General features: G+C 41.6%; 1 protein-coding gene across 1 annotated transcript in view; it reads left to right on the forward strand.

Annotated features, from left to right (window-relative positions):
• Positions 1–17,632, forward strand: part of SNX4 (sorting nexin 4) — a 32,768-nt gene extending 15,136 nt beyond the window's left edge. The window contains exons 6-14 of the mRNA XM_002189422.7: positions 41–96; positions 4,602–4,674; positions 6,196–6,257; positions 7,746–7,811; positions 10,250–10,339; positions 12,966–13,065; positions 13,820–13,965; positions 15,313–15,427; positions 15,757–17,632. Coding sequence (XP_002189458.3) covers positions 41–96; positions 4,602–4,674; positions 6,196–6,257; positions 7,746–7,811; positions 10,250–10,339; positions 12,966–13,065; positions 13,820–13,965; positions 15,313–15,427; positions 15,757–15,804 — 756 coding nt within the window. The 3' untranslated portion in view covers positions 15,805–17,632. The remainder of the gene's footprint in view (positions 1–40; positions 97–4,601; positions 4,675–6,195; positions 6,258–7,745; positions 7,812–10,249; positions 10,340–12,965; positions 13,066–13,819; positions 13,966–15,312; positions 15,428–15,756) is intronic.
• Positions 17,633–25,737: the final 8,105 nt, after the last annotated feature.

Raw genomic sequence — 25,737 nt, forward strand, 5'->3', positions numbered from 1 at the left:
ATTGCATTAAATTAACAAAGCTTTTTTTCCCATTTTTCAGGCAGATTCCAGATTAAAAGCTCTTAATGCAACATTCAGAGTGAAAAACCCAGACAAGTAAGATTCCACATCATTCTTCCCTCCCTTTCGCTTTTTCAGTTACAACTATAACTTCAGGTGACAGAATATTCTCTTTAGTATAAATTCAGAAAAGAAAAATTATCTTTCTGCACTTCAAATCTTAACTGGAGCCCAGTAAAGAAGTAGTGTGAAAATATTTGATAAATCCTGCCTCCAGAACAGGAAGCATTCAGAAAAAATTCCATCACTTTATGTAAAATGACTATTTCATTTTAGCTAGACTAAAACGAAGGGACAAAAAATTCCCTAAACCAGACTCTGAAAAAGAACCTCTTAATTGTTTTCAAGAAATCTTTCCAAGCATGAACAGAATACAGATTGATAGTAGGTCTTTCCAAAAGTCTGCTAGTGTGCAGCTCTGGATGCACACACCCTGGTGTTGCAGTTCATAGTTCTTTCCAAGCTGCCAATTTTCACAGATGCTTTTGGAAGTCCAGAGGTCAGTTCAGTTCTGTTGCAGTTTACAGAGCTCTGGGACAAGCACTAGAGCAATCTGCTGGGTGGAAAAACTGCTCAGAATTGTCAGTGCATATAGTGGGAGGTTCATCACACCCTTGGTGATGTGGGAAGGGTAAAATGGGAATTCCTACTTCTGCAGTGGTTTAGAAGCATCGGTGTGCACTGGTGGGGCCAGGAAATGTTGCTGTTTGCCATCCACAGGCTGTGGAGACCTGTGCAAAGTGCCCTTGTGGGTGCACTTGCTGTCCAGCAGTGGCCCCAGGAGATGCTCCCTGGGGAGAGCCCCTGTGCTTGACTGTTTTCTGTTGTCTCTTCCATAGAATCTGTGGATATTGTGTTAAAGATTTTAGAGGGTACATACTTTTCTCAACCTCTTCATAGACTTAACCTGTGAATTAGTCCAGTCCCTCCTTTTTTACTGTGTTTGTTTTTAGGGCCTTTTGTGGCAGCCAGGAAGTTTTTAGCCAGGGTTTACTATAAAGGATAACATTCATGAATGAGATCAGAAGACAGCAATTCTCTGTATCTGCAGGTGAAAATGGTCCCTTGTTTGAATGCTTCATCCTCAGTCATCTTCCTCTATGGCCAGTAGGAGTTATCTTTTCCTGCTCTCACAGCAGGTAAACTGCCAGAAGTCTGACTGTAGGCACAGGTCGTCAAGACTGTTTAAGGAGCATCCTTGTTATCTTTTGAGGTAACAATGTTTCAGAAAGCAAAGCTGTTGTGAGATGTAGCTTGTTAAAAAGCAGGGAAAGGGTTAATACAAGGAAAACATTGAGGAAAGGCTTGTAACAAAAACAGTCCTCAGTGTGTGTGCCGTGGTAGAGCCTTCACAGCACTTGAGAGATAGCACATGTTTTCTGTTGTATTCTGCCAGCTATGTAACTTCCAAATTGCACTTGGGGATACAAATTGTTTAATAAATAACTCATGAGCAGAAGTTATTTGTTTGCCTTTTGCTGTAGCATGCTTGGCTCTAAGAGGAGGCACAGTGCCTTGCTCTGCCCAGCACACTTGTGCTTGAGCTGCCTGGAAAGTGATGCCTGGTCTCTCTGCTTTACCTTTGGTGCTTTTGTGTGCCTGGCTGGTGAAGTGGTTCAGCAAGCTCACCTTGCTGAAACAAAAGGTGTGACTTGACTGCTGTGAGGAGTGTAGGCTTTCAGGCTCCTGGGCCAGAAGAGGTTCAGGTGAGGAACAGCTGCAGCTCCCAGTTGGGATTGCCATGGAGCTGCACCCGTCAGCTTGGCAACGTGAGGAGTTTCATGCAGCTGAAACAAGGCTGCTCTTCGAGCTCAAATGTATACTGGAAACTAAACTTTCTCCTGTGGGAAGCAATTTGTAGTTTCGATGGTAGAATTAAATGGTGATAAAAATATGGTATTCTGGTACTCAGAGGTAAATTTCTATCTACTGCAAACCTCTCCGATTTGGCCTCATGGCACTCATCTTTTCTTTCTATTTCTGGGCTTTAATCAAAACCATAGCTTTTGGGTTTTGGTTAAAGAGTTCTTTAGAAAATACTAAAGCCTATCCTAAGGCCTTTTTTTTTTTTTTAAAGTAGCTCTCTGGGTTTTGTTTGGTTATTCAGACAAGTGGCTTGTTTTTTAGTGAACAGTTCTGTTCTTGTAGTATCTCTCTTCACAAAACAGGACAATGACACTGCCTCTCCTGATGCAAGAAGGATTACTGATGAGTAAAATGGCCAAAGTAAATAACTTACATTGAAATGCTGTCTACTGTAAAGGAACTTTTTTCTTTGCCATAATCATAAAAGATTTTTTTGAAAGACCTGCTGGTGTTCTACACCAGTGTGACCTAATCAGTTCTTCATTTGTGTCTCAAGTTCTATTTAATAGCTCAGTTAAGTATCTAGACTGCTGCTAGTGTTGCAGAACCAGTAAAACCAAGTGAAAAGTGCTAGTTTAAAAAGCCTCAGTTACTGAGGGCCAAAACTGTGTCTTGTTTTACACTTCTACTGTTAAGATACACTGGGAAGTAAACATCCCTTTGTGTGCCTCACTGAGCTCTGTTTGGAAATTACTTTATAATTATGTAACTTTTTTTTTTTTTTTTTACATGAGCAACGACTAGGACTTAAGCAAATACTTGAGAAATAAACTTTTGCTCTGTAACACCACCAGTCTCTTAAAACCAGTTTTTCCTGAAAATTATATCTGTAAAATTTTCAACCTTCATAGAAGATTGGGAAAAAAATAGCAGCACTTCAGTTTATGTTTTTATGAGACAAAACAGAAGACAGCTTAATTCTGAAGTAGTAAATTTTAATTTTTTTTTTAATTGAGGAAAAATTGGTCTGAGAGAAGATGTATTGCTGCTGAAGGCCAGGATACTGAAAGCCCTCCTGGGTTCCTGACTCTGGCCTTCAGGGAATACGGCATTCCTAAAAGATTTCTTGTGACTAAAGAGGATAAATAAAACTTTACATTATAAATTTCTGGAGTGGAAAGGGGAGTCTTCCTGAGCTGCAGGCATGCTTTTTAATCTTTTGTTTTTAGTTCAATTATTTCAAATATCTTCACTGTACGTGTCTGCAGCTGTCTGACATGCAGCCCTGGTGCATATTTTATAAAGTGTAAACTGAAAAGATTGCTCTCTAAATCCCACTGTGCAGATCAGTGACTACATTTCTTTTTCCCCATACAGCTTCTCTGCTAACCTTTAAATCTTTTTATGTACTTTAACCCTGTGTGTGTCATAATGCTATAAAAAATGCTTCTTGGAAATCAAAAATATTAGAAGTCATAATAAAGCTTTTACTTCCTGAATGTAAGAATGGGAATATTTTAGGGGAAGACTTCCTGGCAGGGGAGGAAGAGGTTATTAAATGAAAAACCCCGGAATTTCATACTTGGTCACCCAAAGCAAGTGACCCAACTCATTTCAGTAAGACCTCTTCGGTACAAGCTATTCTAAAATACAAAGCCTGACTGTGTGCCTGTGGTGGGAGGAGGGATGAAGGTTTTTTTAATTCTTGAGCATCAACCTGGAACACTAATCTTGGTCTCCTATTCTGTAATTTCAGTTGTATTCTTCTGTGTTTATTATGAGATCATTGTTTAGTAATTTAGGCAAAGCTGTTTCTGGCTTCCCATCTGGATGAAATACATTCTTGTGTACCAAAGTAGGTCATGAGCTAGACTTGTGTGTAGTAGGGAGGGTTTATGTGTACACAAGAGGCTGTTGCTGTGGTTTATTTGGTTACCTGTCACTAACAAAGCTGTGGCAAACAATTCACCTTTGTTATTAGCAAGAGCTAAAGGTATCAGCTTATTTGCTTCTGAAACCTAACTGGGCTGGCTGATAAAAAGCCTCTTATCCAGAAGTGACAAGCCAGCAGTATGCACCAGGCAGTTGCAATGGCTTCCCTGTCTGGTACCTTACTGACATGTAGTGATTTGATGGCCTTCAGCCATACATGGCTTCGGTGCAGGTACAAGTCTCAATATGATTTCATATGTTACAGTTACTGTACAGATTAGCCTCAGGGGAAATGGAAATGTTTCCTTGAACCCCTAAAAAGATGTGCCCAAAAACTGGATAGAGGCAGCTTGAAAGTAAAGTATCTTTGTCAGGTCAGAAATTTAAACATGCTTATTGAGAAATATGCTTCAGCAGATTTTGGCTTTGTGTTTGTTTCAAGCTTTCTTATTCACTAACCTTTGCTTTTATAAATCCCATTAAAAACCCCTAACAACAAAACAGTGATGTAATAACTTCAGCTTACTACTCATATTTCATAAAATTTTATGCCTTAATTCAATCTGAGCCTTCAACATTTGCATTTAAAAAAAAAGCCAGCAATCATGCAAGTGTTGGGATGTTTGTTCACTTGAGGAAAATGAAGCTCAGCAGTCACTTCTTTAGCAGTCTTCAGCTAATTCCACTCCAACACAATCCAGGCTCCATCTTGCTGGCCGCAGGGCTGTGGCTCTATTGTGCATGCTGTGAAAGCTTGCTTTCATGATGGCTAAAATGATGTACTATCTGTTTCCTGCTCCCAGGAGATTTACTGAGCTAAAACACTACAGCGATGAACTGCAGTCTGTCATATCACACCTTCTGCGAGTCAGAGCTGTAAGTATTTCCCATGTGTGTCGTGACAAATAGTATGATTTATTTATAAGGCAGTATTTCTTCTTTAGTCAAGAGAAGTGGTATATGTGTTCTAGAATAAGAGCAGTTTAGCCTGAGGGAGTCTGTCTCCAGAGTGTGGAGCAGGAGACAGCAAGAGGTGAGGGCACTGACTTTGTACAGATTTGGGAGGGGGAAGGAGTTCCAGATCTGATTGTTGGATTTGACAGTGCTAATCTGCCCCATCCTGGTAGTCACGTATGGCAGGGAGGTGTTCTAAAGAGGGGTGAGGCATCTGCTTCTCTCTGCTCAGCAGACAAGTTACTTTTGCTGGGTGTTTGGTTTGGGAAGGGCCTCAAAACAGTTTTCTGGTCAGACATATAATGAGCTTGTAGTATGAATCCTTTATGCTTCCCAGTATGTATTTTCTTTTTTTGTCTCGTTCACTGATCTGCAATGAATAATAGTCTTTCTAATGATGGCAATAATTATGTAATGCATTAAGATACTCTATGGGTTGAGAGTGGAAGGTTGTTATTTTTTTAAAGACCTAAAAAGGAAATAAGAAATTACAATTCCAATAATGAGAGCACGATATTTCTTTTTAATATGTTCAACAGGGATTTCTTTTTCAATGGACCTGTGTGGCAGAGAGGACAGCAATGGATTGCTCTGCTAAACTCAGGTTCTTGAGAGAATTAATCACTCTCAAGAGTGATGTTCTACAGACATCACTGTTTTCTAGGGTTGTGTGTGTGAGATCTGCTGGGCAATTTGTTAATATTTCCTTTTTACTACTGCTGCGATAGACATCATAGTAGCAATGGCAGCTCTTGCAAAACTTTATTCTCATTCATTGGTACATCACAATTCTAAGGGCATTATCTGGATTACAACTCACACTTCAGAGTCTACTTGTGTCTTTTCTTCTGATGTTTTGCCAGCATTGTAATGCAGGCTGCAGCAGGTACTGGCACTCCAAACAGCTGAAATGACCTCTAGCTCAAGCAATGAGTTCTGGAATGGATAATTCATTTCCTTTCCCTCAGTTCACTCAGCTGGATGGAAAAATCAAGTCACTTGTTAGAATTTTGCTGAAGGTTTCCTTACAGTATTGATGTCAAGATGGACTTCTGACTTGCTGTGTATAAATTAAATAAATGACTGTGTGCATAAGTTTGGCGTTATTTGGATAAAGAATGCCTTATATTTGATTATCAAAAACTGAAGGGAACTTCATTATGGTCCACACAGACCTATCCTATCAATGAGCACTTCCAAAGATAGATTTGCAATGCTACTTTTCAGCACAGCCTTGATTGTGACTTCAGTCTTCCAAGACTTAATGCTGTTGATTTTTTTTTTTTTTTTTTTTCTTTCAGTAGTGGCTTATGTTAGGTTTAGGTCTAATCTTGTTTACCTCTGTAAGAACATTAGGGCTTTAGCTTGGAGTATGTATGTGGGTTTTCACAAAGCAATTGCACTTAAGGTTGATGACCAAAACCTGTCTCTAAAATGTTTTAGAGGGTAGCAGACCGGCTTTATGGTGTCTATAAAGTTCATGGCAACTACGGAAGAGTATTCAGGTAAGCGTTCATCCAGTTTTTAAATACATACATAGTTATGGGGAGAGAGAAGGGAATTTCATGGTTGTATTGTTACACTTTTGAAAAGTATATTTGAAAAATTCCATCATCTGTCTTGAAAAACTCTGTATTGTAATGCTAATGAGATTTCTGTGCTGCATGCAGAGATTGCCTGATCTGCTGAGCTTAGCCTCTAGTGGAAGACTACAGTTTTTTGCTTTGTGTACCAAAGCTTTGGGCCTTCTGCTGCTGCCTTGGCATTTTCCTTCCTCAGAAAGTAACTCACTATTCTTCATGCAATTATCTCTGAAAAAGCTTCTAGGTTCTTTTAATGGGTAAAAATCAACATTTATATCTATCCAATTTTAGTAGCTTTTAGAAGTGAATTTGCCAATCGTTTTTTTGATTTATATGAGGGAATTGCATGCTCAAGTTTTCCATCTCACTGGAGAATTCAGGAATCTAAACTTCTGGTTAAGGGAAACTTCATGCTTCTACACACTGTTCAAGTGCTAAATTTAATTTTCTGGGTTAATGGATTGCAGATGTCTTTCTCATTGGGGGTTTTAAAATGAAATTAGGTGTAGTTCTGTAATAACAAAGACAAATATCAACATCAGCAGAGTGGAATGTTTATGAAAAAGTGAAGGACAGAATAGATGCATTACACATAAATTATGTGAAATATAAGGAGAACCTCTTTTTTCCTTGTAAAAAGAGTTGTGGTTATAATTCTTGTAACTAAGAACTCTCATAAGGTTTCTCAAAGCTGAGAACACAATTAAAATGGCAGAGTACATACCAGGATGTCCAGAACAAGTCTCTTGCTATCTTTTTTGTAGCTCTGTTTCTTTCTGTATCTAAGTAATATCTCTAATATAAATGGGTAGTTGAGACAACTGCAAGTTGGATTTTTTTTTATGAATAGAACTAAACAAGAGTCTACTATGAAAACATAAAGCTACATACATCAAGTAGTTTCAGGAGAAGTAAAATGCTTACGAAAGTCAAATTCACCCTTTGGTTTTTTTGAATGAGAGGCTTCTATCTGGTAAGTCTGGAAAGCTTAGGTTAAGGTTAGGTTACGTTAGGGTTTGGCTTCTTGGTGAGCCCAAAATGTATTTCAGAAAGTTCACCATTGTTGTTGTCCCTTGTCCCATTTACATTAAGTGCTTGGTGGTTTGGTTTTGTTTGTTTGATTTTCTTTTAAATTGGGTTTCAACTATTTAAATTAGATTATGCTAAAAACCCATCCCAAAACTATATTTGTGTCTATGAATTGAGGGACAATTGTTTTAAAGAGTGCCATAAATGGCCTTGTCACATTGTCAGTGCTGTTCCTTAAAGTAAAAAACAGTTTGGCCAACTCTAACTTTGAGGCAGTTTCCATTCAGGTGTCACCTGGAAAGAAACTATATACAGGATGCAGCTTATTAACTTCCCTTACCCTTCATGTGTGATGTTATTTCTCGTTTGTTTTTCCTACAGTGAGTGGAGTGCAATAGAGAAGGAGATGGGGGATGGGTTGCAGAGTGCTGGCCACCACATGGATGTGTAAGTACTGACTGAATATCTGATAGTTTGATGTAAGCCAGATGTGGAACTTTCCCTCTTTCCTCTCTTTTCCCTCAACCCCAAAGTACATATGAGTACCAAGAAAGTTGGGGGTGCATTGTTTTTAGGTATACACTGCTTCTGTGCCTTGGATGCAGGCACAGTTTTAGTGTCCATATACTGTATTAAGTAGCTCAAAAAGCCTCAGGAGAAGCAGAGGGGTTTCTTTTTTTATTATTATTTTGAAATTATAGAAGTGCTTGGAATCCTTCCAGTTTTTCTTTTAAGCTACTCTGCCAGAAACTGGTGGAATACAACTTTAATATACTACAGACCTGATGAGATCCATTTGGTTTTGATAGCAGCATTTTGTACCATGCTGTAGATGGTACACAGATTTGGACTTAATTACAGGGAGTTAAGAAATTTAATTAATCAGCACCAAAACTCCAGTGGATTCTTGAAACAAACACTGACTGGATATAATAAAGAATCCTCTCTCTTTGCATCTTTAGAGTCATTTGGCAGAGTATGTGAAGCACAGCCTTCAAAATAAGAGTCTGGCACTTAGGAGCGCTCACAGAAGTGTTATTCTAAGCTCAGGGCTTCTGCTTTTCAGGTAGTCACATATAGCAAGTGACACAGCATTTCTTACCACTCTGATTCCTCTTCTGTAATCCCACACAGCAGATAAACGACAACTTCAGCAAGAGATGGAAGCTGTTTTACACTTCATGCAATATTTTTACTGATAAAGTGTAATTCCTGTGGAAATAAAGTTCTCTGGTTTAGTTTATAGGGCAGATTTACATATGTCCATATGCCTGATTGTTATTGTGGTGTCAGGTTAACAGGTTAATTATTACTGGCCTTGCCAAGTGGAAGGGTTTGAAGAGCCATGTCCTCAGTTTCTTTAGAGTAATTCTGCTTTTAGCAAATCTTTAAGAATTGGGCCACTTCTGAATAATTTATTCACAGGTCTGTGTTTTGTCTAATGGGGTGGTTTCCATACAAGAAAAGCTGTAATATTTTCATGGCAGAGGGCTCTGGTTAGAACAAAGAATGGAGAATGCATTCTGCTTTCAGAAGAAAAGTAATTGAAGCAGGGGTGGAATACAATGTTAAGCACCTACTGCAGTAGGCAGGAATTGTAGAGAAATCTAACCACTATACTAAAATTATTGTACTGCAGAACTTAAAATAGGGCAAGCCATTTATGACCTTTGTGGCTGCAGGATTTTTTTAGAACAAGTGTATTTTTCAACAGTTTCGACTTGATCCTTATGTTGATTCATAATATGAATCCCTGTTCTCCCTGTTCTTTAATCCCTTCTACTTAAACTGGTCTGCTGTTGCTGACCACTTCATATGTTATATTTATTCATCACCAAGAGCCTTGGTAGGGCTTTTCCTGGGTAAGCCATGTCTTTGATTTCATCAAAGAGCATCAAAACAACTCATCATACTTACAAACTTCCCAAATTCATGTTACCCCTTCCCTTTCAGCTTGAGACTCTGCCACTTCTTCCACTGAGCCAATTACTGGAGAGGCATAGGGAGAAAAGGAAAAATAGAAAGATTCTGCAAAAACTTGAAAGCCAAGAGGTGCTATAATTAGCATTTGGGTCACATTGTGCTGGTTGCTAGAGAAGAATGGACATATGCTCACTTCAGAGAGCCTGCAGGTGTGTGAGATTGCCACACAGCTGAGAATCCAGACTGAGTTAGCAGAATAGGTGAAGGTATTTGTGTGGGATCTCATTCATCCTGGTTATCTCCAGTGGCACATGCCCTGCGTGCCAGGCCACAGAGGAATCTGATTTCTTGGCTGTGCCAAGTGAGATGTGCAGTTATCTCTTAGCTGTACGCCTATCCCTACAAATCTGTCCAAGACAGTCAGCTTGCTCAGTAAGAACACTGTAAATACTGTCAAATAAGCAGTATCAACTAGAAAAATAAAGTGCTTCTGGTACTTGTAGCCTAAATAACAAGACTCTTTATGAATGCAGGAGCTGCAGATTTCATCCAAGCGCTTATACTTCAGATTTCTCCCTAAAAGGAGGCTATGTCTTTTTTTTTTTTTTTTTGTCTTGGTGCTGCGTATTGACTGTCCAGTGAAGAAAAGGAAAAAAGTGGGGTTTTTTCCTGTAAGAAAAGCTGTCTCATCTTCAGCTGGAGACTTATGATAGGTTTTGTACTTGTCAAAAGATTCATTGTACAATGAATCAATATAACAACCAAAAAAAGCAGGCCCACAGGAATGTTGACATTACCAGGTTCAGAGTTTAATTGAAAACAAAGAAAAACCCTTTTTGGAAGTGCTCTTTGCTGTTTGTCACAGGTGTTTCTCTCAAACAGGTGTTGTCCCTTGTTAGGATGTGTATCCTTAAAGGTTAAATTAATCAGCTTTATGTTTAACTGTGGCTGTTTTTCACTAGATATGCAGCTTCTATTGATGACATACTGGAAGAAGAGGAGCACTATGCAGATCAGCTGAAGGAGTATCTCTTCTATGCTGAAGCACTGCGGTATGTACGGAAGTCTAGAGCTCAAAAGGAAGCTGTATTCCTTTTCTCTAATGTGATGTTGATGTTTAATTTAGTCTGGTATCCTCTTGTGTTCTCTGAAAGAGGAAATTCCACTGTTGTGGAGTCTCCATGTCCTTGTTTCTTATTCTGCTTACTTGTACTTGATTGTCACGTGAGTGGCAATACAAATTAGAACTGATCTGATTAGTAGTGAAAAGACGGAAATGTTAGAATCTGTATACTATAGAAGAAAATGCTGTTTAGTCCTCTGGTTCCACTGTTACCTTGGCTTTTGGTGTAATAGTGCCCCAATGTGTTGAAAGCTCCAGCTTCCAAATGAGATAGGCCAAACAGAGCTGTTACAGCCATTTTAAATTCCAGGACCTTTCAAAGTGCTCAGCATAACTTCCATCTGCTGTACAGTCTTTGCATTTAAATACCAACTTTTTGTTTTGTTTTATGTTAGTCTTTGTCGGTCACCCTGTCATGGTTTGACGCTGGCACAATGCCAGCACCCCATGAAAATACAACCTACCAATCAAATGCTGTGAAATGCGATCGAGAACAGAGCAAAGCAGGCCAAACTTAATAACAAAGGAAAAACTTTATTACACTACTACTACTATAAAAGGAAAAGAAAAGAAAGGAAAAAAAACCACACAAAATTCAAAATGAAAACTTTCCAAAACATTCCTCCTCCCACCACCCAACTCCACCAAACCACAGCGAGACCCATTTGGATCCTTAATCCAGTTTTCACCCTTCAATATAATCAATACTGAATCTATCGGGGAAGAGAGGAAGGAGTCCCCCTTGCACCACAGACCCCCAGGAAACACAGCTGCCACTTCTTGTGTTTCCATGTCACACGTGGCACTGCCCAGACACACCGGCCAGTGTGACACTCTCCTCTCCATGTCACAGTGCTCTCACCACCGTGCATGGACAGAGACTGCTTATAGGGCCCCTTTAAGGATGCTTTGCCAAGGACCACCAGGAACAACCGTCCAGTATCACAATTCGGGACTAGAGTCCCCCCCATTTTCCCCTGGGGCCGAGGGTCCAAGGACAGAGATCTCCTTCTCTTCTTCTCTGAAGATGGAGGGCATCCTCACACCCTCCTCAGCTCTCTCTGTCCATTCCAGAACTGGTAGTTGCTGAAGAAGGTCTCTTGGCTCACCAGTGCATCCCCCTAAAATGCAGTCCCTCTTGAAAGGAGTGGTTCAGTCTATGGTAAACAAGTAGAGTCCAGCCAAAAGCCACTCCATCATCTCCCCCCAACCTTCTTCTCTGAACATCTGAGGTCCCAGGCTGTCTCTCTTTCCTTCAAATTGAGGAGGAGTAATATTTCATAAAGCCTTCATTTCACAGGAAAGGGTTAAAATTCCCGGACTCCCCGGACGGCTGAAATCTCAGCCCAGGACTCTGTCTCCAGTCTCCCACGCTGGGCATCTTCTCCCCCCCCTTCTCCTTCTCCTCTGCCGGCAAACTCCCAGGTGCCTGCAGGTTCTCTATCTCTTTTCCCTCTAGCTTAGGGGAAGGGGAACAAAGACATCCCAGATGTTCTCCACCCTTCCGTCTGAAAGAGCTGGCCCAGCTCGGTTCCGATCCTTCACCCCCTGGCCTACCTCTGCAGGCCGCATGGCTCCCCTCCCCCACTCAGCCCGGGCTGGGGGGGGAGGTCCTTACGATGACCGGAACCAAAGAAGAACGAGTCCTCCTGGGAATTCCGCTTTTAACCCCTCTGTGTTCTCAGAGGCGTGTCTATCTTCAATTGGTCACCTTAAGTGTCAGTATCCAAACCTGACCCCTGACTGAATTGACCTCTTCCTTCCAAAAAAAAATTCTCTTCCCGTGCCAAACCATGACACACCCCTAACAAGCATGGACACAAAAACAAATTGCTTTATGCTGCAAGGCTGTGCCTAAAGCTATTGTGATTTACAAGGGTTGGCTCTGAACCTCTTGCAGAGGTCCAGCAGTGAGTTGGGTTGGCGAGTGCAGGGCTGCTGTGTGGGAACCCGGAGCACTGGTAGCCTCTCCTGGGACACAAACGTGCATCCGGCCGTGCAGCACGGATGTAGCATCATCAGCCTACACAGGATTGGGAGTTACTGCAGGTGGTCAGAGCAAACTCCTCTTTTCCAGATGAAAAGCACTGTATGAGTCTAGAAGCAGTTTCTTGTTTCATTATTTAAGAAAGAAAATGTGATGAATTTTATGATTGATTGATAGATTGCTGCTGTGACAGGCACCATCTCCAGGTATCTTTTGTCAATGCTGTGATATTTCTGTAATGTATTTTGAATTAAACTGTTTTACAATGGTGTCCTTAAGGAGGTGGTAGGGCTTGTATTGTGAGTGTATCTTGGAATAATTCTATAAAGAGAAGCAGAATGCTATTGTACTAAGAACTTTATTTATTCTTTGATGCAAGCTTGCTTAACTACAGCATTTGCAGAGTTATGCAGTCTGTGATAGAGCTGTTGAATTTGGGCTAGATTAATAATTAGAGGTGCTTCCTGTCAAAAAGCAAATAAAACATGATGCTATTTGTAAAGTGTAAATGGAGGGAAACAGCAAAACAAAGTATTTAATGACAGATCTTTCATTACTTACTTTTCAGGGCAGTTTGCAGGAAGCATGAACTAATGCAATATGATTTGGAAATGGCTGCACAAGACTTAACATCTAAGAAACAGCAATGCGAGGAGCTGGCAACAGGAGTGAGTCTTTTTCCACTTTCTTCTCCAAGATACCTCTTTCTGAATTTATTTTTTACTTGAGCCAAGTTACTTAGAATCATATTTAAATGGCACCAGCATGCTGGCTGCTGCTTTTGAGAAGTGGTATCATATGAGCTGGAGACATGTGAGATTTAAAGTAACTTGGTTCTTGGAGACTTAAACTGTTTGTGCCAAGTGTCTTTTATTGAATACTGAGCAAGTAAAAGGTTGCAGTAAATATGACTTGAGCAGAGTAACACTGTCTATAGACAACTCTATTCTAAATATGAAAATGTTGGGAATTCTGAAAGACTTCCTTTGCCTTTTGAACAGTGGGTGTTATTGATACGTTGTGTTACTCCATTTTATTTGGGAGATAACATTGCCTATAATACTATCTAGAAATGGTAACTGACAGTTTTAGAATTTTTAATGTTGCTCTTGGATCTATTGATCTTCTTTATGGAATGCCTTTATGGCTTTTGTTTCTCTTAGTTTCTTTCCTACTTCACTTACTAGGAAGGATGTTCTGAAGGTTCACCCTTGTCAGCCTTGAAGTGTTTGAACATCAAATTATCTCCTCCCCACTTTTCTTAGTCTAACCTGAGTCACCAGAGCTACTTATCAAATAATGAAATGGACATTAAAGCAAAAAATCAGCCAAATTGTAAACACAAATGCAAATAAAAGTAACCTGATGTTCTGTGGCTGTGCTCAGAACATGCTAAACCTAGAGTATCCTTATTTTTTTTAGACTGTGAGAACCTTCTCCCTGAAGGGGATGACCAGCAAGCTCTTTGGGCAAGAAACCCCTGAGCAGAGGGAAGCCAAGATAAAGGTTCTAGAAGAGCAGATACAGGAAGGAGAAGAACAACTGAAGTCTAAAAATCTGGAGGGCAGGTAAATGGACTTGACTGTTTCAAGGAAAACACAGGGCTTGCCTTAGCAAAAGTCCTTGACTAGATGTTCTTGAAGGTGTTTGCATTTTATAAGTGTTTTTAATATATTCTTGGTGTTTATGAGCTGTCTATAAAAGGTCCTGTCAGCTGCAAGTTGTGAAATAAAGTGCAGTACATGCAGTTAGCTTCTGGTCTGAGTATATGGCTGATGTAAAACCTGATGACTTTCCCAGTTACTGAGCCTACTCTAATGGCTGGCTTGCATGCTTTTATGTTCCACTAGTAATATATTTAGCAGGTGGGCTTGGAGGTCTGCAGCTGAATAGGCTGAGACTCAAAGGCTGATTGGCTTCAAATACAGTATTTTAGTTTGGTTTATGTGTAAGGGTGCTGAGCCCATATTCTGCAACTTCTGTGGAGGACATCTAACTCCTGTTTGAAAGAGATTAGAAGGTCTGGGGAGTTGTGTTTGGTTAATTGCTTCTTGGTGCTAAAATGAAATTTTCTTCAGGTATGCAAAAATTAAAAATAGGAACTAACATTCTTAAAGCAATGGGATTTTGTCAAAGCATGTCTGTCATATAACACAAGGGGTAAACGTGGTATCTCCTAATATATTAGCATTAGAGATGGAAAGATAAGACTAGTTCATGAATAGTTCAAAGCAACAACACTCAGTAAATATAGTATCTTAATAATTTTGGCAGATGTATATGAGATGTGCTTTTGTAGCTCTGGAAGCAATTTTCAAGTGAATGCTAGTCCAGCACAAATGAAAGTAGGAATTACAGATATATGCCTCCATTTTAGTTAAGGAGACCTGACTACACATCACCAAACCAACAAAATTAATTTCTGAAGTGAATTACCCAAGTTAAATTTGCATTGTAAATGTTTATTTTACTTGAGTGTCTCATATCCTGACAAACAAGTGAGTTTTCACACTGAAGAGATGAAGATTCTGACTTGACAATTGAAAAACAAACATGCAGTGTTGTGTGCTGAATGATGACGTAAAGATAATTAGTTCCCCCAACAGAATCTGAAGGAAAAAAGTATATTCTGACTTATGCTGATTCTATGGCAGTGATGCTTCCTGGGGAAAAAAACACCAAACCAAGCAAACATCCTAATGTGTCCTGTGAAACTCTATATTAAAAACCTTATAAAGAAGGTGGAGAATTAGCTAGTGATGCCAATTGTAAAATGAAGACACTGAGGGATGGATAATATTTGCAGGACTTAACTTACTGACTGAAAGATGGAGGACTCTGTCATACACAGCTTCTCTGCTGAGGGTGGAACATGTAAAACACTTGCTAACAGAAGTAATTGTTTTAAATTTCAGAGACTTTGTGAAAAGTGCCTGGGCTGACATTGAACGGTTTAAAGAGCAGAAGAATCATGATTTGAAGGAGGCACTTATAAGCTATGCTGTTATGCAGATTAGCATGTGCAAAAAGGTAGGTGTGGCTTGGGAAAGGCTGGCCCCGTGTGTTTGTCCTGTCATGCACTGTCAGTAACTGGGAACGTGGCAGTCACAGAAGATTGGAAGTCACTACCATAAAACCTCCCACATAGTCTGTCCTCTTGAACTCAGTGACATGTTAATGTTGAGATAGATATAGATATAAAATAGACAGGGTGGTCCAATTTCAATATGGTCTCTGCCTTCTTCTCTGAAGTTCTGTAGGACTTCCTTGTAGAGTCTTCTGTTGAAGAAAGTTGTGGGTAAGGGTTGCAAATAGAGAATATTCCCACCTATTGATTTTTTTAACTGTTCTTTTTAAAGGGAATTCAGGTTTGGACAAATGCAAAGGAATGCTTCAGCAAGATGTGACAATCTGGAAATGAATTCCTCCTCCAAGTGCCAGAGAACGGAAGCACAGTGTATAACACCAATGGTACATTGCTACATGACTTACATACAAATCATGAAATAAATGTAATTGTTAATAAAGGATGAAAAGGACATGTTGTTAAATGTTTAGCCTTGACTGCCACTTCTGTGGCACGTTTTATATGTGGTAGCAAAGAATGCAGGGGTAAAAGAGTTACTGAAAACTACAGCTCTGTATTGGGACAAAGGTATTGGGAAAGTTATCCCAGGAAGTATGAACTAAACTGTTCAGAGATTTGTGAAACACCATGCTCTGTAATGTGTAGATCACTTCCAGATGCCCTTCTTTCCAACCCTTGCTGTTTAGAATTTTTAATGCTCAAGGGTGCTTTGGTTTTATAATGGGGCACACAGTTGTGTTCTTGAGGTCTATGCTATAAGAGGACAAAAAAAGAAATATTGTAATGCCTAGAGTTCATATTTAAATGCCTTTGCATGTCCATAGACAAATATGTTTTTCCAGAGTTCAGGTTAAGCAGTCTCAAGCTCCTGAGATGTTTGAAACTCTCTACAGTAGAGGTGTTGTACAGTGGTTTGATAACAATATTCTGCATTTACTGGTTCCCACTTCAGTTTTAATATGGGCATTGATTTCTTACTGAACCTCTTCCTGCAAGTAAAGGCAACTAGTGATCCAGCTGAGCAGAAAAACCAAAGTCAAAGCTGGTAAGAAGCAGATGCAACTTCTCTTTGGTTGTTTGGAACCTGTTTACACTTGGTGTGAATCTGGCCTGTGGCACCTGTAACTGAAGTGGTTTGGTTCTTAAACAAATCATTCTTAATGAAGGTGCTGAAATAATAAACCTGGTGCAGCTTCTGTCATACTTCAGAGCAGTGATGTGCAAAACAGACCTCAGAGCAGTGAGGTGTCTGTTTGGCCCTTGTAATGATGTTTCAGTGTGTGTGTGTGTGTACATGTGTAATATACACACCTGTATAACATGATTTGCAGTTACAGGATGTACATTAAATGTTTCCAGTTACGAAACTCTTCTCCCACTACTTAATACTGGGCTTTTTCTACGTCCTTACTGGAAGTTCCTGAAGTCTTGTGGAATTTGTCAGACTTGGTTGGTAGTCCTGAAAGAAGTTTGTAATAATCTGTTGAAAAGTGTATTTAATTATTTTGGATTATAACACTATTCAGATTTTTTTTTTAAGAGATGCTCCCAAAAGTCCTTAAATGTTCTTTTGATAAATGTATCTAAATGTATTTACTGGTATGTCCCATGTTACTTTTGTCTCTTCTCTAAAACCATTGTAAAGAATGCATAGGTCTGGTGCACACTACAGCTTAAGACTCTGAAGTAAAGTGTTGGTACTCTGAAAACTTATGTTGGCTTTTCCAAAGCATGTGGCAGTGACATGCCTGGCTGAGAGATGATGTTGGGCACAAAAAGGTCTCTTCCTTTAAATATGGGAGAAACATTGTTCCATTCAGAGGTTGCAGTGTCCAGTTCTGATGCAGGCTGAAGGACTCTCACATTCCAAACCAAGAAGTTGCACACTTGATGTATCCAGTAAACCTTCTAAAAGAGTGGTGCCTTAATACAATACCATGAGGCGCTCAGAGTAGGTATTTTTCATGCACTTTGATTTTTGGTAGATCTTTCTGGTGCCTCCTTCCACATGTCACTTGCTGTACAGCTCATTAAATATATTAGTATGCCTTTTTTTTCCTTGCTAGTTGTACTAAAATTTAAGAAGGGAACAAAACAGTCCTTGTAAGTTTTGTGCCAAATAAGATAAATAAAATTGCTCTTTGATATTTTTGTTATGTTTTTTTTTCCCTTGTAAAAAACTGTCCTATTTTGAAAACTGCTGTTTGATTTCTGAGGCTCTCAAGTGGCCTCCAAATTTGGGTTTAAAATTTGGTGAACTGTGCACAGCTCTCCGTTTAGGTAGGAACATAGTGCTAAGGCCAAAATGAGATGCTTGCTACAAGTCATTTGTCTGAATTTCATGTGTGTGTCTCTATCTAGTTAAGAGAAGATGCTTTTGAAGACATTTTTCATTATTTGTGAAATTATGTGAAAGGCAAATTAAGGGTAATTTGCAATAACTTTGTTTCTTTTACTTCTTCCAGGAAAGCATTGCATGTGGTCTGTGTAGTTGGGGATCCTAACAAACTGTGAAGGTTTCTCCTCCTCTTTTAGCTTTTCAGCTTTTTAAGGTGAAACCAGCCAGTTAATGGCTGTTTCTATGTGGGTAACAGAGCTCACATGACAGATGTACACTTGCAAAGTGTGCATTTTTCTAGTTACAGTGTGGATTTAACTCCTGTAACTCATTCCACTTTGCCAGTTATCCAATAAACATCAAAAATTGGTGATTTGCAACAAAATGCTTGTATGTGAAAATGTTTACCTGCCTGGATCATCTGATCCTCTGATCTGGTGCTTCTGTCCCAGGAAGCTTTGCTGGGTGGGTTATCACTGCTCATACTATCTCTGACCTTCCCCATTAATAGCAGGATCTTGTCAGAGCATTTTAGTTGCTACTGTTGGCTGTTCCTGAAATGTAGCTGTGGTGATGGAGCCAGCTGCAATGGAAAGATAGAGTTTTATGAACTCTTTTTTTAATGTATTATTTCAGTATCTGGCACATCAGCCCCAGCAGTGTTAACCTGGCAGCTGTGTGCAGGAACTACCTTGGCAGGCGCAGAGCAAATCTTGAAGCTCGAGCCACGCTGAGGAGCTTGCCTTGTGCAGGTGAGCCAGAGGAAAGTCTTGCCTCTGGCCAAACACACAGCAGAGCCAGCAGAGCAAGGCTGCAGTCCCAGAGCACTGCAGCTCAGGAGATTTCTCTCCCTGTATCTCTCTCCCTACTACTGAAATTCCTTTGTTCATCTTGATTCAAGAACTGAGAAACACTTTCTAATGTTGGCTAAAGATGACACAGAAGGAAGATGTCTTCATTCCCTGTGCTTGTCCCACAGTGGCAGGGTTCTAATCCGGGTGTCCTTGTGCCTCCTGTTCTGCCCATCCCTGGTGCCTCTGACTTGTGTTTGCCTGCAGAGCTTTATGGGGAGGCACAACGTGTAATGAAAATCCCCACACAGGGCTGCTCTAGGAATAATGCAAAGAGAAAGAAGCAAGTGGAATGGGAGCTGGGAAACACCAGTAAAAGCAGTTGCCTTTGTAAGCAGTGACTTTGCTGCTGCCCTGAGTCCATGTCTGATCCTGCCTGGCAGGCTCCCACCTGCTTCCCCAGCAGAGCTGTGTTTCCTAGGACAGGGACATGTCCCCTAAGGATGTCACTCAATCTGTCCCCTGAGAGACCCTTGGCAGCGCAGGACAGAAAATGCTGTCAGCTGCTTTGTTCGGTGGGCAGGGTGCTCACTGCAGCTGTGAGCAGAGGTGTCTCTCTTGAGTGATAGAGGCTTGGTTGTCCCCCCAGCTGAAATGGGATCACCTGTGTCCCTTCCACAATAGCACTGCCATGGGTGCGTAATGGGAAGCCTGGAGAGCTTCAGGTTCCTCCTTAAGCAAAGGATTGTGACCTCTGGCTGCTGTTGTCTGGTGCTTCCTGGTGATGCAGTGTTATCAAAAGGATTTTGTGATTCTGACTTCCTGAAGGGTCAAATGCAGAGGAGAAACTTGTTTGTTTTGTTGGTTGGGTTTGTTTGTTTGTTTCGCTGGCTTCCTTTTGAACAGCTTATGTGGACTGGCCTTCCTAATGCTGTGTTTTTTTTCAACAAGAATCTTTTGCTCTGACTGCTTGTAGAACAAATAAAAAATGTGAAACAAAGACAAATCAAGAAGGAATTTGGGTTGTTTTGGGGGAAAATAGCTTCAGACAGGGGAAGTACAGAGCACAGAGAGAGATGGTGCCATGCCTGGACAGTTAAGGATGGGGTGAAGCTGCACATGAGGGCAGACAGATTTTGAGAAGAGATACACAAGAGGGTGAGAAGATGAGGCAGGGAAGGACAGCAGAGATGGGATGGGCGGTAGAACTGGAGAGGAGAACAGATGGAAAGCTTCTGTACCTGCAGGCTGGACTGTGCAGGAAAAGGGAAAAGCAGCTCTGTGTGGTCCTTGTTTTGGAGAAGACAAGAAAGTGAGGAAGATGAAAGCAGGAGGTAAGGAGGTTTTAAAAGCTGTCAAAGACAGCTGTATAATACTAATGGTATGATAATCTCTGATTATCATGATATCATGACTGTGGTCTTGAAGCTGAATTCAACACTGATAATGGTGTGTCATAGGTCAGAAAGAGAGATTTAATTTTGTCTAATGTTTTGTATCTACATTTAATATGGTAGTTTTCATCTTCCTGAATAAATAAAACAGGAGAAGAAGCTTTAGTCTTCAAAAATCCAGCATAAACTTTGTGGGCACCCCAGTCCTATAAATACCAGCATAATCAACCATGAGATCTGGGGGCCTGCCGTCTGATGCAGCTCTAAAAGAGGCTGCCCCAACAAGCCAGGGACTACAATTAACACATAACTTCATCTATAGCAAACATGTTCTGTTATCTGTAGATATCTGTGGCATGTGATAACACTAATTATATTCTCCTCAGAATGTAGCTGTAAGTGGCTGCAAAAGATAAGAAGTGGTGAGGCTCCCCGGGACGCAGAGGTGGAAAACGATGCAGTCGGAGGGAAAAGGCAACCCCGACCGCCCTCTGGTGGGTCTCCAGCAGGAGCTCGCAGGGCCAGGATGCGGATCCTGCTGCGGGAGGGAGATCAGGGCCACCTTGTCCCTCCTGTCCTGCAGAGGTACGAGAGCAGTGCAACAGCCGTGGTGTAACTGAAGCCTAAATACAAAGGGATGGGTAATCTGGAGCAGTTTTCCACACAGGATTTAGTGCTGAGTTTGTGTCCTGCTGTAGGTTGCTGTTACAGTGTGTTACACTGTGATTTGCAGCTTAGGTGTTCTTTGGCACAAGCACTGCTGTGAGTTGGACTCAGAGGTTTCTGAGCTAGCAGTATTTTTTACTTATTTATTTATTTTTCATAACTGCTTGGATGTGGTGCCAGCTGCATGATCAGTAGGAACGATCTCCCACTGTGCAAGCTGCAGTCCTGTGTAAGAGATGGCAAAGTCACCCTGCCCCAGTGCTGTTTTGAATGAGGTTTTTCTGCAGTGGTGCTCTCTGGTGACAGAGAGGCCAAGTCTCATAGTGGTTGTTCCTGGGGCTAAAAGGATAGACTTCATTTCCAATCTCCTTTGTTTTGATTAGATTCCAAGCCCAGTGCTGGTGGATTCTGCTGGCTCACCTCTGATGGCCCTGCAGACACTGGATGTTCAGAGGGCAGCAGGGAAGAGCTGTGGGCTCCTTGTGCTGCAGCAAGATCCCTCCTGGGCCACACGACTGAGCTGCATATTCCATATTCCATCTGCCATTTGCCAACATGAAGTGGGTGTTGCAACAGTCACAGCAGCATTCCCACTCCTGTGTGACAATCCCTGTACTCTGCCATGGATTGTGTTTGCCACCAAGGTCATCTAAGCTACCTCTGGTGCTCCTGCTATTGTTCAGAGTGGCTCTTCCCCCAGCCTGAGCACACTGGGGCTGCCTGGAGCCGTGCAAGACCTGCCCCTGACCTGCTCCTTGCTTCCTTTGGGTGATTCATCAGTGCTTCCCAGCAGCACAGCCTCCTCTTCTTCCCATGCCTCCCTAATCCTTTCCACCTCCATCTCACCCATGGTCTCAGTAATGCTCTTACTGCCCAGGCTGGCAGTAAGGACTGACCAGCTCATAGCCAACAGGAGAACACAGCAGGACCCTGCTTCTCTAAAGAGTTCCCATTTCCAGTTGCATCCTGAAGGCTTTGACCCGATTTTAGTTTATTTTAAGGAATGCTAGGCTGGCTTTCTGATTCAGAGCAGGACTGGCCCAACCAGAGGGAGGAGAGCTGTGATGCGGTGGATTGCTGCATTAACACTATTGCTCCATCAAGGAAGCTGTAATCTCTTAAAATGAGAATTAATTTGACACAATTTGTTTTTCATGAACACATTGATTGGCATTAATCTCTTTTAGCTCTGTATCAACTATTCTTTTCCCAGGGATTAGCTTCAGACTGACAGGCCTCTAGTAATTCAGTCTCTGTAGTTATATACTTTTATAAACAGACAAAATATCAGCCTTCTTTTAGACTTGTGGAATTTCTCCTGAAATCCAAGAACTGTTGAAAATTAACATCCATGGTTCAGAGACCTCTTATGTTGAGAATTCTATAAGCTTGAGAAAAAGCTACAAGGATCTGGAGATACGGGCATTAATTTAAGCAGCTAATGTCTAGTGCTGCACCCTGGGTGTGTCTTGGGACAAAATATCCCCTTGTGATGGAGCTAAGGCACAGCTATCATTGATGAAGACCATGCACAGACCATGATTTGGTTTTAGCATCCTCCTAAATGAAGTGAAAAGAGTATTCTTGTGTAGTTTAACACGTTATTACATTATAGCTCTGTGCTGTTGCTGACATTTGACTCTGACATCTCAGAGTGAAAGTGAGGAATTAACCTTTGAACCACATAAAATGTCAGGAATATTCACAGATGGAGTGAACTCATTTGTGAGCTAGGAGTAGCCAAAGTATTAGAGGAGATCAGGGATCCTTCTTTCAAAATTTGAAATCATTCTCAGTATCAAATCTTCCCAAAGAACATCTTGCTTCCTTATAGGTAATTGATCTTCCCTAACCTCTAATTTCTCTTTATGGTTGGCTTTAGCATTCCTCCCCTCTTCCTCATACTTTACCTGGTTATATTTGTCCTGTAAGCCTGGACAGGATTTGACCATGTGCTGCCTTTTTCAGTTTCAGGGCACTTACTTAAAATATCCAGAAATAATTGCTGGTGATCATTCACTTTCTGTTCAAACTCCTTCTCCCTGCTGATGTAGTTACTACTATTTTTAGCTTTAAAATGCTAAATACATAGTGCTTAGCTGGGCTTTTTCTGTTTCCTACCAGCAAATATAATGAATTCAATTACAAGGCAATTTAGTGTTTGCTGGGTTTCAGGTTATTTTTCAATTTGAAAACATTTCCTTTTTCTCTCTCGTGTTGACATCCACTGTGGAGCTTCCTGGGCTGGAGTTAAATGAAGGTGATGATGATAAGTAAAATAAAGTGATGTTTGCCAGCACATATGTGAATGGCAGGACAGATGCCTCCATGCTGGTCCTTGGCAGATGGTCCTGGGGAATTATTGACTCGATCCAGGTAATATTTCTCCTTTCCCCCCTATGTCGTTACTGGAGCAGGATGGCTTTGGCACTGCAGTGCTGGAGATTCCCAGCAGATACACAGGGATCAGTGAGCTGGGTCTGATGGAGATGCTCCTGGAGGGTCACAGGGCAACAGGTTCCTGGTTTGGGGGTGCTGACAGGATTTGTCTGGTTTCAGGAGAGCAGAGGGTAGTGAGCAGCTGTAGGACCCCATCTTTGGGAGCTAATAACCTTGGTGTTGCAACATCCCTCTTTGAGGAGGCAGATAAGGATGTAGAGAGGAAATTAGCTGTTAATAGGAGCAGAGATGGAGATAAACAGGGGGAAGAAACCAGAGCTCTGGAAGCCCAGCTGGAGGTGTGGGTAAGGCTGTGTTTGGCAAACACACTCTCAGCTGGCAGAAGAGTTTTTAAATTTGGCCTCCAGGACTGACTTTCGTGTGAATCTGCCATGGTCAGCAGCTGAGTTGGGGTTACTGTTTCCATCTGAGGAACAACATGTGGGATGCAGTAGCTCGAGCTCTGTCTTGAGCAACAGAGCTGAGAGTTGATGCCTCAGGTTAGAGTGGCCCGTGTGGGATGTGGTGGCAGTTTTTGGTGTCCTGGGCAGACTGAGCTGCCTGAGCAGGTGGACAGGGTTGTGGGTTCTAAAGTGGTTCCTGACATCTTTGCCAGAGGATGAACCTTTCCTCTCTTGCCACCTACATTTCCATTGGTGTTGATGCCTTGGCATGTGAATCCTTTCACCAGGTGTTGGTAACACCCTTGTGCTAAGTTTGTGCCTGCAGATGTGTCACAACTGTTGATTTTATGTGTTACCTGCTCTGTGGTGTGGTGCAGGCAGCTGGTCCATTTCCTTCATTGCTTTTGTTCTGAATACTCCAGCTCCACAACTGTTCCCCTTCAGCCTCCTTTCATGCTGGTTCAATGCTTTCAAACTTGTTTAGTCTGACTGAGCCTGATGCTCAGAAAATTTGGGTGGCTCCTACTGTGGCCATCCACAGCACACAGCCTTCCCACTGGAAGAAGGCGCCACCAAACCTTTATCTCTCACTTAAAATGCAATTGCACCCATGATTTCTTTCTGTTTTTACTATCCATTGGTTAAGGATGGAAAGGGTCTCAGTAAATCTTGCTGAGATATCTGCTTCTTCATGTTGTGCAGAGTCCTCTAAGTCCTCACCAACACTCCCAGCCTCCTGGGATGTATGTTGGTAGGAATGGCACTGCTTCTTTACAGGTGGCTCCATAATTAGCCGTCCCTGGAAATGTAAGCTTAATTACATTTTATGTATTGGCTCTAGAGAGGCAGGAACTGTGTCCCTTGAAGGACGTTCTTCTGTTATCCAGAAATTGGTGGTTTTTTGCAGTGACTGAAGAGCTCTCAGGCAGAATGGATTTCCTTTCAGATTGGGTTGAGCACTGACCGTCAGCGATGCTTCTCGTCCCACCATTTGTATTCCTGCCCTTTCCTCTTCTGTCTCCAGCCAACAGTGATTTGTCCTTTTGTCTCTAAAAACTGCAGAGACTCTTGCTTAGCTTTGATATGAACCATGTCCCCACCAAGTCACTTTTCTTTTTTGCCCCCATTTTCCTTACAGAGTGAGGCAAGTCCTCTCTGGCTGGCTTGTCCAGGAATTCTTCAACCACTGCATCAACGCTTCTCTTCCAAAGCACTGATTTTCTTGTAGCAGCATTCACTTTCGAGGAACCTCTCCTGCTGCAGGACAGTGATGTGGAACACAGCAGCAGGCAAGAGGTGCACTTCTCCCACTGGAATATCCTTTTCATATCTCACAGCTGTTCCCCTGAGCAGGGACATTTCTGGATCCAGTGAATGGAAAAGCAAACTGTGGCTGTATGGGAACTCTAAATCCAGTTATTAGATTGCCATAATCTGTGGAAAGAAGAGAAAATAAAGCACAAACAGTGAAATAGCCTCCTCTTGCAGACTGATTGTGTCATTGTTGTAGTCCCTTAGGTCAACACACACCCAAGATGTTCCTTCACCTTCAGGAGTTCAAAGAGGATAATATTTGGAAGAACAAGCTCTGCTGAGTGTAAGAGTTCAGTCTGACTTGCATGTCCCAGAAGACAGTAATTCTGGAGTAATTTCAGTGTATCATCCCTGGGTGCTGAGTGTGAGAGAGTCAGTCACATCCCCAGGTAGGTGTTTCAGGCAAGGTTAAAAGAATTGCTCCTTGGAGATCCCTCTCTGTCTGCCTCGACTGCACAGGGAGTTGCAGAGAGATAATTAGATTTCAGATGTAGTCTACCCTAAATAAGCAACAGAAGCAGCAGTGGATTTCTGTGGCTTTGCTTTTCGCTTCGGCCTCTTTTTTTTTTTTTTTTTTTTTTTTTTTTTTTGGTAAAAATTAGAAAGTGGGAATTTTACAGAGCCTTCTTGGATTTAGTCCAGAAACACTAGATTTGCTGTTCTCTAGGAAAAGGAACCCCTCTCTTAGAGGTGTTGTTTTTTTCTCTCTTGGGGGGGGGGGGGGGAAGTAGTTTGCGGGTCAGTGTCCCTGCAGCACCTGGGTTTATCTGCTGGGACCGCAGCACATTAATCCCAGAGGAACCAGGTGCCGACTGGAGAGCTGGGTGTTGTTTGCTCCTGGGGATGGCTGTGGGCTGGCAAAGAAGAGTCACCCGGTGGTATCTGGGCTCCCTGTGGGCAGAGCCG

Source organism: Taeniopygia guttata, chromosome 7 (genome assembly GCF_048771995.1).
Source record: "Taeniopygia guttata chromosome 7, bTaeGut7.mat, whole genome shotgun sequence".
Lineage (NCBI taxonomy): Eukaryota > Metazoa > Chordata > Aves > Passeriformes > Estrildidae > Taeniopygia > Taeniopygia guttata.